This window comes from Hylobates moloch, unplaced genomic scaffold (assembly GCF_009828535.3).
Source record: "Hylobates moloch isolate HMO894 unplaced genomic scaffold, HMol_V3 SCAFFOLD_3, whole genome shotgun sequence".
NCBI classification, from domain to species: domain Eukaryota; kingdom Metazoa; phylum Chordata; class Mammalia; order Primates; family Hylobatidae; genus Hylobates; species Hylobates moloch.
The window spans coordinates 33,623,301-33,638,978 of NW_026652278.1; the positions used below are offsets into that span (position 1 = coordinate 33,623,301).

At 43.3% G+C, this 15,678-nt stretch overlaps 1 protein-coding gene across 7 annotated transcripts in view; it reads left to right on the forward strand.

The window, feature by feature from the left end:
- ERLIN1 (ER lipid raft associated 1) overlaps positions 1–15,678 on the forward strand; it is a 108,628-nt gene that overhangs the window by 83,041 nt on the left and 9,909 nt on the right. For 4 of the 7 annotated variants that reach the window (XM_058436100.1, XM_058436097.1, XM_058436098.1 and 1 more), the window contains exons 13-15: positions 10,887–10,989; positions 13,685–13,742; positions 14,047–14,286. In XM_058436100.1, the coding sequence (XP_058292083.1) occupies positions 10,887–10,960 (74 nt within the window). In that variant the 3' untranslated portion in view covers positions 10,961–10,989; positions 13,685–13,742; positions 14,047–14,286. Of the gene's footprint in view, positions 1–4,376; positions 4,468–10,886; positions 10,990–13,684; positions 13,743–14,042; positions 14,287–15,678 lie in introns of those variants that run through there. The other 3 variants (XM_058436099.1, XM_058436102.1, XM_058436103.1) reach the window with 3 other exon arrangements.

Consider the following 15,678-nt stretch of genomic DNA (forward strand, 5'->3'; position numbering starts at 1 on the left):
GACATTTCCCCAAAGTAGATATACAAGTGACCAATAAATATATGAAAAGACTCTCTAAATCATTAGTCATTAAGAAAACACAAAATCATGATGAAATATCAGTTCACACCCACTAGGATGGTTAAAATAAAAAAGATAATAACAAGTGTTGGCAAGAATGTGGAGAAATTGGAATCCTCATACATTTCTGGTAGGAATGTGATACGGCGCAACTGCTTTTGGCAGTTCCTCAAACTGTTAAGCATAGAGTTACTATATGAACTAGCAATTTTATTCACTTCCCTGGAGAAATGAAAATATATGTCCAGGCTGGGCATGGTGGTTCACGCCTGTAATCTCAGGACTTTGGAACGGCAAGGTGGGCAGATTTCTTGAGCCCAGGAGTTAGAGACCAGCCTGGGCAACGTGGCAAAACCCTGTCTCTACTAAAAATACAAAAAAAATTTAGCTAGGCATGGTGGCATTCACCTTGTAGTCCCAGCTATGTAGGAGGCTGAGGTGGGATTATCCCTTGAAGCTGGGAGGTCAAATGTTGGGAATAGGCCCCCCAAAATCTGGCCATAAACTGGCCCCAAAACTGGCCATAAACAAAATCTCTGCAGCACTGTGACAGGTTTATGATGGCCATAACGCCCACGCTGGAAGTTTGTGGTTTTACCAGAATGAGGGCAAGGAACACCTGGCCTGCCCAGGGCGGAAAACTGCTTAAAGGCTTTCTTAAACCACAAACAATAGCATGAGGGATCTGTGCCGTAAGAACATGCTCCTGCTGCAGATAACTAGCCAAACCCATCCCTTTATTTCGGCCCATCCCTTCGTTTCCCATAAGGGATACTTTTAGTTAATCGAATATCTATAGAAACAATGCTAATGACTGGCTTGCTGTTAATAAATAGGTGGGTAAATCTCTGTTTGGGGCTCTCAGCTCTGAAGGCTGTGAGACCTCTAATTTCCCACTTTACACCTCTATATTTCTGTGTGTGTGTCTTTAATTCCTCTAGTGCCGCTGGGTTAGGGTCTCCCCTACTGAGCTGGTCTCAGCAGTCAAAGTTCATACAAAAACTTGCAAAAGAATGTTCATAGTGGTATTATTTATAATAACCCAAAAATGGAAAAAACCCAAATGTCCAACAACTGAAGAATGGATAAAATGTGGTACATTGATATAATGGAATATGATTCGCCAAAAAAAGGAACGAAGTACTGATGCATGAACCTACAACACAGATGAGCCTTGAAAGCATGATGCTAGCCTGGCATGGTGGCTCATGCTGGTAATCCCAGCACTTTGGGAGGCTGAGGCAGGAGGGTCATTTGAGCCCAGGAGGTTGAGGTTGCAGTGAGCTGCATTTGTGCAATTCCATGTACATAAAATATCCAGAATAAGCAATTCCTTAGAGACAATGGATTAATGGGTGCCTAGGGCTAGAAAGTGACTGCAAATGGATACAGAATTTTCCTGGGAAATGATAAAAATATTCTAAAATTAGACTGCTGTAGTGATTGCGCAATTCTCTATGTTCTAAAAACCACTGAACTGTACCTTTAAATGGGCGAATTTTATAGCATGTGAATTATATCTCAGTAAAGATTATTACTAATAACACCTATCTTCCAAGGCTGGGAAGTTGTAGATTAATGAAAATATATGTACAGTATTTTCCCCGGAAATTAGGAGGGGCTCATACGCAAATTCAAGTTTTTAGACATTCTTTATAATTCTTTATAAGCCATTCTCTTTAGTTCAGTTTGTGAAATTCCAGGCTTAGTCACTATTCAGTCAATTAAAATTTGTTATATTTTTCTGGCATACTATTGACATGTTGGACTTCTATTTTTCTCTGAATTTAAGATGTCATCTGTTTTAAGACACACTCCAGTTCCAGAGACAAAAATGTGAAAGAAGGAGTGCCTTAGAATCAATGAAATATAGTTGCCCCGCTACATGTTGGCCCATAGCCCATTACTAACCCAGTTAATAGAGCTACTCAAAGTCTGATATGTGGCAATCCCTCCATCCCAAGTGAGCAGATCATTTAGAGCCAGGCTGCTCTTTTCCAGTTAACCTCGTGCTTGATACCCTGTTATCCTCATTGGTGTCATATCAGTAAACACACATCACATTAGCTTTTTTCAAAAGCAGAGAGAACCACTTCACTCCCGACAAAGAGGATTACACAGGTACAGGCTATTTGCAAATTAGGCAACACTGGTACACAGAATAGATTCAGAGTCCATGCATGCGTGGCTGCCATTGGCTAGAGGGCAGTCTGAGTCAACATGTCACTGAAACAACGATAGCCCTGTTGGAAGGAGAGTTAGTGGGGGCACATGGAAGAGCCGAGGTTTCTGGAACTCCATGTAGTCATTTCCTGCCCTGTTCTAAAAAGTCAACAAAATATAAATGCAGAGGAGACTGTTTATACTTTGTTACTGCTTTTCAACATGAATACCTGTTATATGCCAGCTACGGATTAGGGACTGGGAATCCAGAAACAAATAAGATGTGGTCCCTGCCCTTAAGGACCTTACATTTTAGTCAAGGAAGTCACAAGCCAAAAATTATAGCACAATGTAATGTTTGTAGAGAAATATGCGCCAAGTTCTATGGAAATACAAGGGAAGGACACTAAAATCAGACACAGGGCAAATGATGGGAAAGGTTTAGAGAAAACGATGCCTGGATTTATTCTAAAACAAATAGGAGTCAGCTAACTTCTAATTGGAGGGAGAGGAGATGTTCAAAAACTCGGAGGCTTTTGAAGACAGCAATTTGTTGGGTATAACTAGGAGGTGGGAGGGGTGCTGGAGAGGAGCAGGGCATGTAATGCTGGGAAGGCAGGAAACATCAGGGCCTGGCAGGCTTTTGCCATGTGAAAAAGTGTGGGCTTAACGGAGCAGAAAGGAGAAGCGATAAAGGATCTAAACAGTGGAAGGAAGGGGTGAGCAATAGACAAGAGGTGGTTTGTATTGAAGAAAGATCATGGTGGCAACTGCATGATGTGTGCAGTGGAAGGGGGTCGAATCCTGGCAGACAGATAGATGATGGGAGGCAGTTACCAAGATCTAGGCAAGGATGAGTGAGAGGCAGAACCGAGGCCGTGGCAGGAGATGGGGAAAGCAAGGGTCAGCTATGAGGATCAACACAGAAAACGGAGAGGGCTTAGTGAGTGAGTGATCTTGGGAAGTAAGTGAGAAGGAAGAATTTAGAATGGCTCCTGTGTTTTCGACTTGGGCAACAGGTGGTGCCATTTCCCAAGAGGAGCAACTATGGGTGAAGACACACTGCATTTAGATTCAAATGGGTTGCATTTGTGGTCCCTACAAAATAGGCAAATGGGGAAATTATTCTAGCCAAGGCAATAAGAAGATAATAAATACAATGAACATACACATAGCACTCTACAGTTTATACAGAACTTTTATTGAAATGTGAGACATGACTGAAGCAGTGTGTGGTGGGGATGTGGAGGTGGTGAGTTCTAAGGGGAATTTATTTGGAGAGGAGGAGCAAGATGTTTGCAGAGAACACTGAAAATCCAGCACTGGATGCCAGGTGCGGTGGCTCATGCCTGTAATCCTAGCACTTTGGGAGGCCAAGGGGGATGGGTCACTTGAGGCCAGGAGTTTGAGACCAGCCTAGCCAACATGGTGAAATCCCCGTCTCTACTAAAAATACAAAATTAGCTGGGTATGATGGCACACACCTGTAGTCCCAGCTAATCGGGAGGCTGAGGCATGAGAATCACTTGAACCTGGGAGGTGGAGGTTGCAGTGAGCCCAGATTGTGCCATTGTACTTCAACCTGGGCAACAGAGTGAGACTCTGTCTCAAAAAAAAAAAAAAAGAAAAAAAAAAAGATGCAAAAAGTATGGGAAATCCCAGAAGGGTTACAAAGCTGTGTTTAGAAGAAAACATGGGCCAGGAACAATGGGTCACACCTGTAATCTCAGCACTTTGGAAGGCCAAGGTAGGTAGATTGCTTAAGCCTTGTAGTTGGAGGCCAGCCTGGGCAACATAGTGGGACTCCATCTCTACAAAAAGTTAAAAAACTGGCCAGGCATAGTGGTGTGCACCTATAGCCCCAGCTACTTGGGAGGCTGAGGCAGGTGGATTGATGGAGCCTGGAAGGTAAAGGCTGCAGTGAGCTGTGATTGTGCCACTGCACTCCAGTCTGGGTGACAGAGTGAGAATTTGTTTCAAAAAAATAAAGAAAAGAAAAGAAAAAAGAAAACACAAGAATATTTATTCTGGCAAATTCGAGGTAAAGATAGTGGGAAAGGGGAATTTTGAATTCACTTCCAACTCTTGAAACCAACTGAAAGAAAAAACAAGGGCAAAAAAATGAAAAAGAAATTTCTACTTTCAATAAACAGGGGAAAAGTTATAAAACAAAACCACGGAGGATGACTGCTGAAAGCAATGAATTTTTATCCAAAATACGCGAGGATTCAGAGCCAACCCATCCTTGTAGAGACTCTGGGAAAGAGATCAATTTCCCTAAGATGAAGTGCCGTGTTCCCGAGAAATGCATCAAGGATCTTCTGTGGGTGGACTGACAAAGTCTAAGGTCTGACTAAGGGTGGGGCAGACATGGCCAATGTTCTGCAATATCATTATCTCTATTGTAATGGAACCTATGATTTTTAGATGGGATAAAGACTGTATTTATCTGCTTCCCTTGTACATAGGCATGGCCATAAGTTCTAGCCTATGGAATGTAAGTGAAAGTGGTGTGTGAAATTATGGAAAGTGTGCCCTTTTTTAATAGCTTTATTGAGATATAATTCACACACCACACAATTCCACCATTTAAAGTGTGCAATTCAATGGCTTTTAGTATATTCAGAGTTATGAAACTATCACTACATTTTAAGATAATTTTTATTATCCCAAAAAGAAACTTGGCACCCCTTATCCACTGTCTCCCAAATCCCCTAATGCCCCAGTCCTGGGCAACCATGAGCCTACTTTCTGTCTTTGTAGATTTGCCTATGCTGAACATTTTCTATAAATAGAATCATGCACTAAGTGGTCTTTTGTGTATGGCTTCTTTCACTTAACATAATGTGTTTGAGGTTCATCCATGTTGTCACATGTATATTATTTTATGTCTTTTGGTTGTTAAATTATATTCTGCATTTTGAATAATGGTGCTATGAACATTTGTACAAGTCCTGTGTGGACATATGTTTCCATTTCTCTTGAGTGTATACCTAGGAGTAAAATTTCTGTGTTTAACACTTTGAGAAATTGCCGGAACTGTTTTCCAAACTGGTTGCGCCATTTTATGTTCCTTCCAACAGGTGTGTAAGGATGGGAATTTTGATTTTAAAGATCCTGGCTCCTTTTCTTTTTAAAATCAAAATTCCCATCCTCACACACCCATTGGAAGGAACGGCACTTTGGGAGGCTAAGGTGGGAGAATCACTTGAGCCCAGGTATTTGAGGCCAGCCTGGGCAACGTAGTGAGACCCCTGTCTCTACAAAAAGTTTTATAAAATTAGCAGGTGCACCTGTAATGTTGGTATGCATCTGTAGCTCCAGCTACTTGGGAGGCTGAGGCAGGAGGATCACTTAAGCCCAGGAGTTAAAGGATGCAGTGAGCTATGATTGTGCCTCTGTGCTTCAGCCTGGGTGACAGAGCAAGACCTTGTCTCAAAAATAAAAGGAGAGAAGGTGAGCTTCTTGCTGGTGGCTGAAATGTGAACATGCTGACAAGGCTGGAACCATCTTGGAGAGTTGGTGAATGTATGTTGAGCCTGGCAGAGCAACAAGCTAAAAGGAGCCTGGACAGCAATGGCCTTGAACTGCTTGCTTCTAAAATTCATTTACGTGTGACTAAAGAAATAAAGCTACAATTATATGGGGCTTTCTCTCACTTAAAGCTGAATTCTGATCTTAACTGATATAGGTTGTTGGGGGGATAGGGAACACCCCTGGATAATTAGAGACCATAGGGAAAGACACTCAAGAAGGCAGAACCAAGAGGGAGTTGGCTAAAGGAAGAGCCAGACTGACACACCATTTCATATCTTCCCAAACTGTCTGTCTTAGTGAGGGGGGATGAAGGAGGAGGGACTAGAATCGTCAAATTACAACACAGAGCACCTGAGTAAAGCAGGTTGTTTTGAGCCACACCAATGTCCTGAACTCTAGTGTCTGAGAAAAGACATAATAGCAGAGAGCCCAAGAAGCATGGTGACAGGTATTTGAGAAAACAACCCAAAATGGCATTGGGGATGACTCCTGCTCACATTCCTCACTCCACTCTACCCTATTTTTCTTTTTCTTCCTTTTTATTTTTTTGAGACAGAGTCTCGCTCTGTCACCCAGGCTGGAGTGCAGTGGCGCAATCTCAGCTCACTGCAACCTCCGCCTCCCGGGTTCAAGCGATACTCCTGCCTCAGCCTCCTGAGTAGCGGGGACTACAGGCACACACCACCATGCCCAGCTAATTTTTTTTTCGGAGTCTCGCTCTGTCTCCCAGGCTGGAGTGCAGTGGTGCGATCTCGGCTCACTGCAAGCTCCGCCTCCTGGGTTCACGCCATTCTCCTGCCTCAGCCTCCCGATTAGCTGGGACTACAGGTGCCCGCCACCAGCTAATTTTTTTTTAGTAGAGATGGGGTTTCACCATGTTGACCAGGATGGTCTCAATCTCCTGACTTCGTGATCTGCTCACCTCAGCCTCCCAAAGTGCTGGAATTACAGGTGTGAGCCACTGCACCTGGCCTCTACCCTATTTTTCAACACATCATGATCCAGACAGAAACTTCCCCATTCAAAGATGAGGGATAACCAGAAAGGGAGACATGTGGAGATGATTAGGAGAAAAGAAGATACATCACAAGAGAAATTATTCCAGACAACAGAAGAAGAGTTCAGACAAAGAATCCTGCTAACTCCCAAGCTACAGATACTATGATTAACTTGGGGAAACATTTTAAAAGAGGAGTAAGAGATGAGAGAGGAGATGGTGAGACATCAAAAGGAGGCCAGGCTGAGTTGGATGAGCTCAGGAAGAAAAAAGAGGAAAAACAAAATCATGACAAAGAGCCTAGCATGGCACACATTGCAGAATGATTACATCAAACTAATGAACATATCCATCACTTCACTCACTTATCATTTTTGTGTGGTGAGGACATTTAAAATAGACTAAGCAATTTTGAAATACACAAAACATTGTTATTAACTATAGTCACCCTGCTGTGCAATAGATGGCTAAAATCTATTTCTCCTTTCTAACTGAAACTTTGTGCCCCTTGGCCATCACTCTTTTCCCCTTCCCCCACCCTCAGTCCTGGTAACCACCATTCTATTCTCTATGTCTATGAGTTCAAATTTTTTAGATTTTATATATAAGTGAGATCATGCAGTATTTATCTTTCTGTGCTTGGCTTATTTCACTTAACAGCGTGTCCTCCAGGTTCATCCATGTTGTCACAAATGACAGGATTTCCTTCTCTTTTAAGGCTATATAGTATTCCTTTGCATATATACACCACATTTTATTTATCTATTGATAGACACTTGGATTGATTCCATATCTTGGCAGTTGTGAATAGTGCCACAATGAACATGGGAGTGCAGATGACTCTTTGACATACTGATTTCAGTGGCTTTTCTCAAGGACCTCAAAGATTCTGTGAAAACCAATAGGCCTGGTGCAGTGGCTCATGTTTGTACTCTTAGCACTCTGGGAGGCCAAAGCAGGGGGATTGCTTGATCCCAGGAGTTTGAGACCAGCCTGGGCAACATAGTGAAACCCTGTATCTATTAAACAAAAAAAAAAACAGCAGAACAGACAGAGACACTGGCAACCTTAATTTTTATGGCAGGCTTGATCAGTGAAAAAAACTTACTCTGAAGGCCAGACAAATGCAAAAGTCTCACAGGATGAGGATTTTTTTTCATATTTGAATTATATTCTATGGAGCTCTTTTTCCTTCTCTACAGATTTTGTTTCATATTTAATGATGGGAAACAATAAAATTAGCTTCTCTTCTGAAAGAAAACAGAGAGAAGGGAAGGAAGGAAGAAAGGAAAGGAAAAAAGAAAAAAGAAAGCCCAGTTTTAAAAAAATGATGATAATCTGTCATTTCAAAAAATAAAAGCTAAACAACAGTGAGATTTATGGACACAGAAATGTTATAATACTGGAAATGTACAAATGATGTGACTAACATAATCTGGAGACATTAGATTGCAAAGGAGGTTTTAGGAGAAGAGAGAGCCTATTTCATGCCATTGCCCCCATTTAAAGCCATCCAATGGCTTCCCATTACTCTTGGGTTAAAATCTGAACTCCTTATCAAGACCATCCTGGCTAACACGGTGAAACCCCGTCTCTACTAAAAACTACAAAAAATTAGCCGGGCGTGGTGGTGGGTGCCTGTAGTCCCAGCTACTCGGGAGGCTGAGGCAGGAGAATGGCGTGAACCTGGGAGGCGGAGCTTGCAGTGACCCGAGATAGTGCCACTGCACTCCAGCCTGGGAGACAGAGCGAGACTCCGTCTCAAAAAAAAAAAAAAAAAAAAGTCTGAACTCCTTGTCAAGAGAATGAGTTATGCACTCACCTCTTCATGTTCCTCTCACACACGGCCTCCCTGGTCTCTGAGCTCCCGCACTGGCCAGCCCCTCTAGTCCCAAGCCAGGCCTGCCCTGCTCTGAGCACGTGTGCTCTTGTCTTCCTTCTGCCTGGATGGCTCTGTCCCCAGAATGCTTTGATCATTCAGGTCTCAAGTCAAATATAGCTTGCTCAGACAGGCCGTCTCTGACCTGTAACCTGAACCAGCCACCCAGCCCTCCCTAGCCACACATGTTTTCTTTTCTTCATAAATATAATATGAAAAGATCTTATTCATTATGTATTTACTGGATTGTGTGTGTGTGTGTGTGTGTGTGTGTTTACTGGGTTTCTTCCTGCCCCTGTCACACACACACACACACCCCCTATGAGAGCAGGGATCTTGCCTGTTTTATTATCTGGCACATACATCAGAGATTGATGTAAACTATTCGATATATTTTTGTTTCATGAATGAATGAATGAACAAAAAATCTATTACAGCATGGATTGAATAGACACCATGTAAAGATGAAATGTCTGCCTGAGAAAACATAAAAGCATGACACCCACCATCCTTTAATGATTTCTATGCTTTTTCTTTTCTTTTTTTTGAGATGGAGTCTTGCTCTGTTGCCCAGGCTGGAGTGCAGTGGCACAGTCTTGCCTCACTGCAACCTCCGCCTCCCGGGTTCAAGTGATTCTCCTACCTCAGCCTCCCAAGTAGCTGGGATTACAGACGCGCACTGCCATGCCCAGCTAATTTTTTGTATTTTTAGTAGAGACGGGGTTTCACCATGATAGCCAAGCTGGTTTCGAACTCCTGACCTCAACTGATCTGCCCGCCTGGGCCTCCCAAAGTGCTAGGATTACAGGCGTGAGCCACCACGCCCAGCCGCCTTTTTTTCTTGAGTGTCATTAATTGGCAACTATTATTTCACCGTGTGGAGACTTTTTTTTTTTTTTTTGTAAATCTTTTTTTTAGAGATAGGGTCTTGTTTTGTTGCCCAGTCTGGTCTCAAACTCTTGGCCTCGAGTAATCCTGCTACCTCAGCCTCCCAAAGTTCTAGGGATTAAAGATGTGAGCCACTGCACCTGGACCCAGTATGAAGCCATTTTTCTAAAGATAAGCAACTCTTTCAGCTTTGTTTCAACTTATTTTTCTTGTTAAATATTCAATATCATTTTTATTTATAAAGGCATAAACACTATAATCTCATTTTTGTAAAAAGTATTTCTCTACCCTTCTATCTGCAAATTTATTTATTCAACAAATGTTTCTTGAGCATCTGCTATGGGCCAGGCATTGCTCTAACCATTGGGGCAGAGCAGTGGGAAAAACAGACAGTAATCCTTTCCTTCATGCAACTTACATTTTGGTGGGGGATACAGACAAAAAGTTAAAAAGAAACGAATAATTACAGAGAATGCTTTCAGGTAATGGTAAGTATTATGAAGAAGAATTGAGTCAAGGGGTAGAGAATGATAAGGGGTAGCAGCTGGGACTGAGTTTAGGTGGAGGGGTCAGAGCCAGCCACTGCAAGGTGTATTTGAGCGTGGACTTAAAGGGTGGGAAGAGGAAAGCTGTGAAAAAATTTAGAAGAGCATTCCTGGCAGGGAAAGGAGAAAATGTAAAGGCCTTGGGCAGAAATAAGCTTGATATGTTCAAGAGTAGAAAGAAGGACATTGTGACTGTTGTTTACTGGACCTTTATGTAACTGTAAGAATTTTTTATTCTATTTTATTTTTTGAGACAGGGTCTCATTTTATCACGCATGCTGGAATGCAGTGGCATGATCTCAGCTCACTGCAGCCTCAAACTCCTGGGCTGAAGAGAGCCTCCTACCTCAACCTCCTAAGGAGCTGGGACTACCGGTGCAAGCCACCAGACCTACCTAACTTATTTTTATTTTTACTTTATTATTATTATTTTAGAGACAGAATCTTGCTCTGTTGCCCAGGCTGGAGTGCAGTGGTGCAATCATAGCTCACTGCTGCCTCGACCTCCCGGGCTCAAACAATCCTCCCACCTCAGCCTCCTGAATAGTTGGGACTTACACATGCACACCACCATACCTGGCTAACTTTTTTATGTTTTGTAGAGGTGAGATCACACTATGTTGCCCAGGCTGGTCTTAAACTGCTGGGCTCAAGCGATCCTCCTACCTCAGCTTCCCAAAGTGCTGGGGTTACAGGTGTGAGCCACTGCACCTGGCCAAGAATTTTTAATTCTAAATATGGTGGGAAGTCACTGAAATATTTTTGATGGGAAAGGAACTTGATTTATGTTTTTTAAAACATTCTGGCTACTGTGTAGAGAATACAACTGATGAGGCAAAAACGGAAGTGGAGAGAATATTCAGAAGGCTAATCCGAGCAAGAAATAGATGATAACCTGGACTATAATGGCAGCAATCAAGGTAAGATTCCAATGTATTTCCAAGCAGAGTCAGTTTAACTGGCTGATGCAGGGAGTGAGATAAAGAGAAAGATTGTGAATGAGTCCCAGGTTTTGGCCCAAGCAATTGGATCAATTGTGGTAATATTTGCCAATTTGGGAAAGCAGAGGAGAGAAGAAGCAAATTTTAAGACTAACCCCGTAAGACTGACTTTCACCAGTTGATAACAATGGTTATGTCTGGATGACAAAGTGTGGGGGTAATAGTTTATTTTTTTTGTTGTACTTTTCTATGTTGTCTGCATTTTTATAACAAAGGTATTTCATTTTTACATAAGCTTATTAAGTCATTTAAAAAATGAACTTTTAAAAAGATAGCCTGAAGAATGGTAACCAGATTAGAGGCAGTTTTCACAATGTATGAAGATGGAAGTGAGGGTGGCATTACAATGCTGTACAAAGCTCCCCAGACTTTGGAGTCAGAAAGCCAATTTAGGCCAGGTGCGGTGGCTCACGCCTGTAATCCCAGCACTTTGGGAAGGCAAGGCGGGTGGATCACGAGGTCAGGAGTTCGAGACCAGCCTGGCCAACATAATGAAACCCCGTCTCTACTAAAAATACAAAAACAATTAACTGGGCATGGTGGCGGGTGCCTGTAGTCCCAGCAACTTGGGAGGCTGAGGCAAGAGAATTGCCTGAACCTGGAAGGCAGAGGTTGCAGTGAGCCAAGATTGCACCACTGCACTTCAGCCTGGGCGACAAAGTGAGACTGTGTCTCAAAAAAAAAGAAAAGAAGAAAAAGCCAATTTAATCTCCAGATATGCTAAATATAGGGTGTTTTTTCCCCTTTTTTTGGTGCCTTGCCTCAGATATAAACAAATATAAGTTATATGATCTGGGTAGATCATTTAAATTTTAGCGGTTCCCACACGTGCAAATGGGATGTACTGGTCTCTCAAGAAAAATGGACAGAGTCAGGTGCAGTGGCTCATGCCTGTATCCCAGCAACTTGAGAGGCTGAGGCAGAAGAATCACTTGAGCCCAGGAGTTCGAGACCAACCACCAGCCTGGGCAGCATAGTGAGACCCCATCTCTACAAAAAATTAAAAGTTAGCCGGACATGGCGGTGCCTGCCTATAGTCCCAGCTACTCAGGAGGTTGAGGTGGGAGGATCGCTTGAGCTCGGGAGGTGGACGTTGCAGTGAGCTGAGATCACGCTACTGCACTCCAGCCTGGGTGACAGAGTGAGACTCTGTCTCAAAAGAAAAAAGAAAAGAAAAATGGACACAATATGTATCTGTCAGTCTCTACTCACCCCGGGGACTGGAGGCAGGTGGGCGGCATTAGGCATGGATGCCTGTTAGAAATCCCAGTGGTGATGGGAGATAAGCAGTAGAAATGCAGTTCTAGAGTTCAGAGAAGTGGAAGCAAGAGAAATACATTTGAGAGTTACCAGCTTGTAGTGGGATTTGGAGATGAGATCATCTGGGAGTAGGTGCAGGGAAAGAGAAGAAATTCAAGGACAGACCCTGGCTGATTCCAATAGGTCAGGGTGATTAGGAGGGAGTACCATGCTCTTACCTCTCAAAAACTCCCCCCATTCCACCCCAAGCTTCTCTACCCCCTTTATCTGGTTAACATTTCCTCATTAGGATCTCAGATCTCAGTTCAGACATAACTTCATTTGATTTTTCATTTATTCAGCACATTGTACTGGGATTAAGTGGTGAACAGTAGGATAAAATAGTCTTGGCCTTCACTGAGCTTATCTTCTACTGGGAGAGACAGTCCATAAACAAGGAAGCAAATAAACAAGGTAATTACAGACTGGCCGTCCAACACTGACTGAAATAAGCAGGATGATCAGACAGCATGACCAGGGAAGGTTCCAGAAGAGATGACTGGGAAAGGTCTCTCAGTGTTGTTGACCATGGTGCTAAGACCAGAAGTGTGAGATGGATGGGAAAGAGAATTGGAAAGGGCTTGGTCTGGCTTGAGGACTGACTTTCCTTGCCCTTCAGATTTGGCTGGGTTCCCTTTGCTCTACCCCCTCTCATAACACTGAAAATCCAAATATCTCTTAAAGAGTGGTTGGTGATTTGAACTAAGCTGAATTCTTTTTTTTCTTTTTTTTTTTTTTTTTTTTTTGAGACAGAGTCTTACTCTGTCACCCAGACTAGAGTGCAGTGGTGCGATCTCGCTAACTGCATCCTCCGTCTCCCAGGGTTAAGCAATTCTCCTGCCTCAGCCTCCCGAGTAGCTGGGATTACAGGTGCACACCACCATACCCGGCTAGTTTTTGTATTTGTAGTACAGACAGGGTCTCACCATGTTGGCCAAGCTGGTCTTGAACTCCTGACCTCAAATGATCTGCATGCCTTGACCTCCTGAAGTGCTGGGATTACAGGTGTGAGTCACTGCGCCCAGCCTGAACTCTTGATTCATTTATAGGTGCAGTCAACTAACATTTATTGAGCAGGGTTAAATTATATCAAGATTTCTCTGCAGAGTTACTGCAGGGGATATAAAGAAAGAAATCTTAAAACTATGATAACTAGAGGTCTGGGTTGGGAAGTGTGGTTCATTTGCCTACACAGGGCTGGCATTCTCTCTGTCTGTCTCTGTCTCTGTCTGTCTCTGTCTCTGTCTCTCTCTGTTGCTCTTTTGCTCTTGCTCTCACCCTCTCCCTTCCCCTTTCTCCTCTCTCCTTTGTCTAGGGTCTAGGGAAGGATGACAAAGGAAAGAGGACAATTGCCCCCATGTCCCTACTTGAGGGTAAGTATCCTTCTGCCTCCTTCCAACCCTTTCCAGATTTGAATGTACTCTGCTCACCTGTCTCTGGTGGCTTCCTACCCTTGTTCCATATCTGAATTCACTGAAATGCATTGAGCAGGACATTAGGCTAACTTTGCCAGAGTCCAGGCCCTCCTCCACTACTTACTAGTTATGTGACTCTGGGAAAATTTCTCCTCTAAAATGGAATTACGGTACCTTCCTCCTTGGGAGGAATAAAGAAGTAGTTGGTACTCTGTAAGGCAACGTAGAATTGTAAAGTGTTATTAATATTTACCTAAGGCAGAATGGAGATGCATCTGTCCAGGCGGGGACAGCATTGAGGACACTGAGAACCCAGAAAGAAGGAAATGCCTAAAATTGGGGTGAGGAGGAGAAGAAACAGAAAGAACTCTGATGATACCATTTGGTCCAGACCTATACAGCCATTTGCAGGGCTAGCTGCCGAAGATTTGAATCAAGACCCTGGGAGGATGTCAGACAATGAAGCTTTCTGCTCCAGCCTCTCCCCAGGAGCCCCAGTTGTGTGGGTATTTGGGGGTGTGTTTGTGTCCTATTGCTGTGGTTAAAAAAATGAGCACAAATTTTAAAACAACACAAACGTATTATCTTACAGGTCTAGAGATCAGAAGTCTGCAATGGGTCTCATTGCACTAATATCAGGGTGCCGGCAGAGCTGTGTTCCTTTCTGGATGTCCCAGGGAGCATGCGTTTCCTTGCCTTTTGCAGTTTTTAGTGGGTGTTCACGTTCCGTAGCTCGTGGCACTCTTCCACCATCTTTGAGGCCAGTGAGACAGGTCTCACTCTGTCACGAAGGCTGGAGTGCAGTGGCATGACCGTGGCTCACTGCAGCCTTGACCTCCTGGGCTCAAGCGATCCTCCCACCTCAGCCTCCTGAGTAGCTGAGACCACAGGCATGCACCACCATGCCTGGCTAACTTTTGATTTTTTGTAGAGATGGGGTCTTGCCATGTTGCCCAGGCTGGTCTCAAACTCCTGGGCTCAAACAGTCCTCATGCCTTGGCCTCCCAAAGTGCTTGGATTACAGGTGTGAGCCATCACATTGGGCTACAATCTTCATTTTTTCTGCAAACTTCATTCCCCTTTGCCATGTAACATAACATTTCAGTTTTCAAGGATTAGGGTGTGGACACCTTTGGGAGGGTCACTATTGTGCATAACACAGTAGGAGACAGGACTCTAAAAATAATTTTGTTAGTTCCACTCCTGCAGATCCTCCAGCCAGCCCTCTCTGACCTCCCAAAACTAGGCAAAGTGAACCTGCTTGGTGGTCTTATGATGTGGTTACATTCATCACTCATCCCTCTGTGTTGTGCTTGTTTCCTTGTCTGTATCTTTGAGGAGACAGACTGCTTTTTCACTCTTAATTGTGTCTGTGTCTTCACTGGAATATAAGCACCACATGGGCGGGATCTTTGTTAGTTTTGTTGTAGATTGAAAAAGGACATTATATGTAAAGCCTTTGACTTTTACTAGTAAAGACTTCACTATATTTGTTGAATGAATGACTTTTATCCCCATCACCTGGCATGGTCTCTAGCACAAAGTAGATGCTTAATGATGTTGTTGCTGCTATTTCTACTACTACTAATATTTATTGAGCTCTTGCTATGTGCTAGGCACTGTGAAAAAGGCCTTACATACAACATCTTATTTAATCCACACAACAACCCATAGGGAGGAGCTATATTTCCCTATCCTATACAGAAAGAAACTGAGGTTTAGGGAAGTTAAGTCATTTGCCCAAGGTCAAATGGCCTAAGAAAGGGTTGCACTTGGATTTGAAATCATATCCCTCTGACACTGAAGGCCCACGAACCTTTTACTTCTAGTTGCTTTGAGAGGCAACGTATGCCCTCTGGCTTGCAGGCATCACTCTGGTACTCTGTGGAATTCC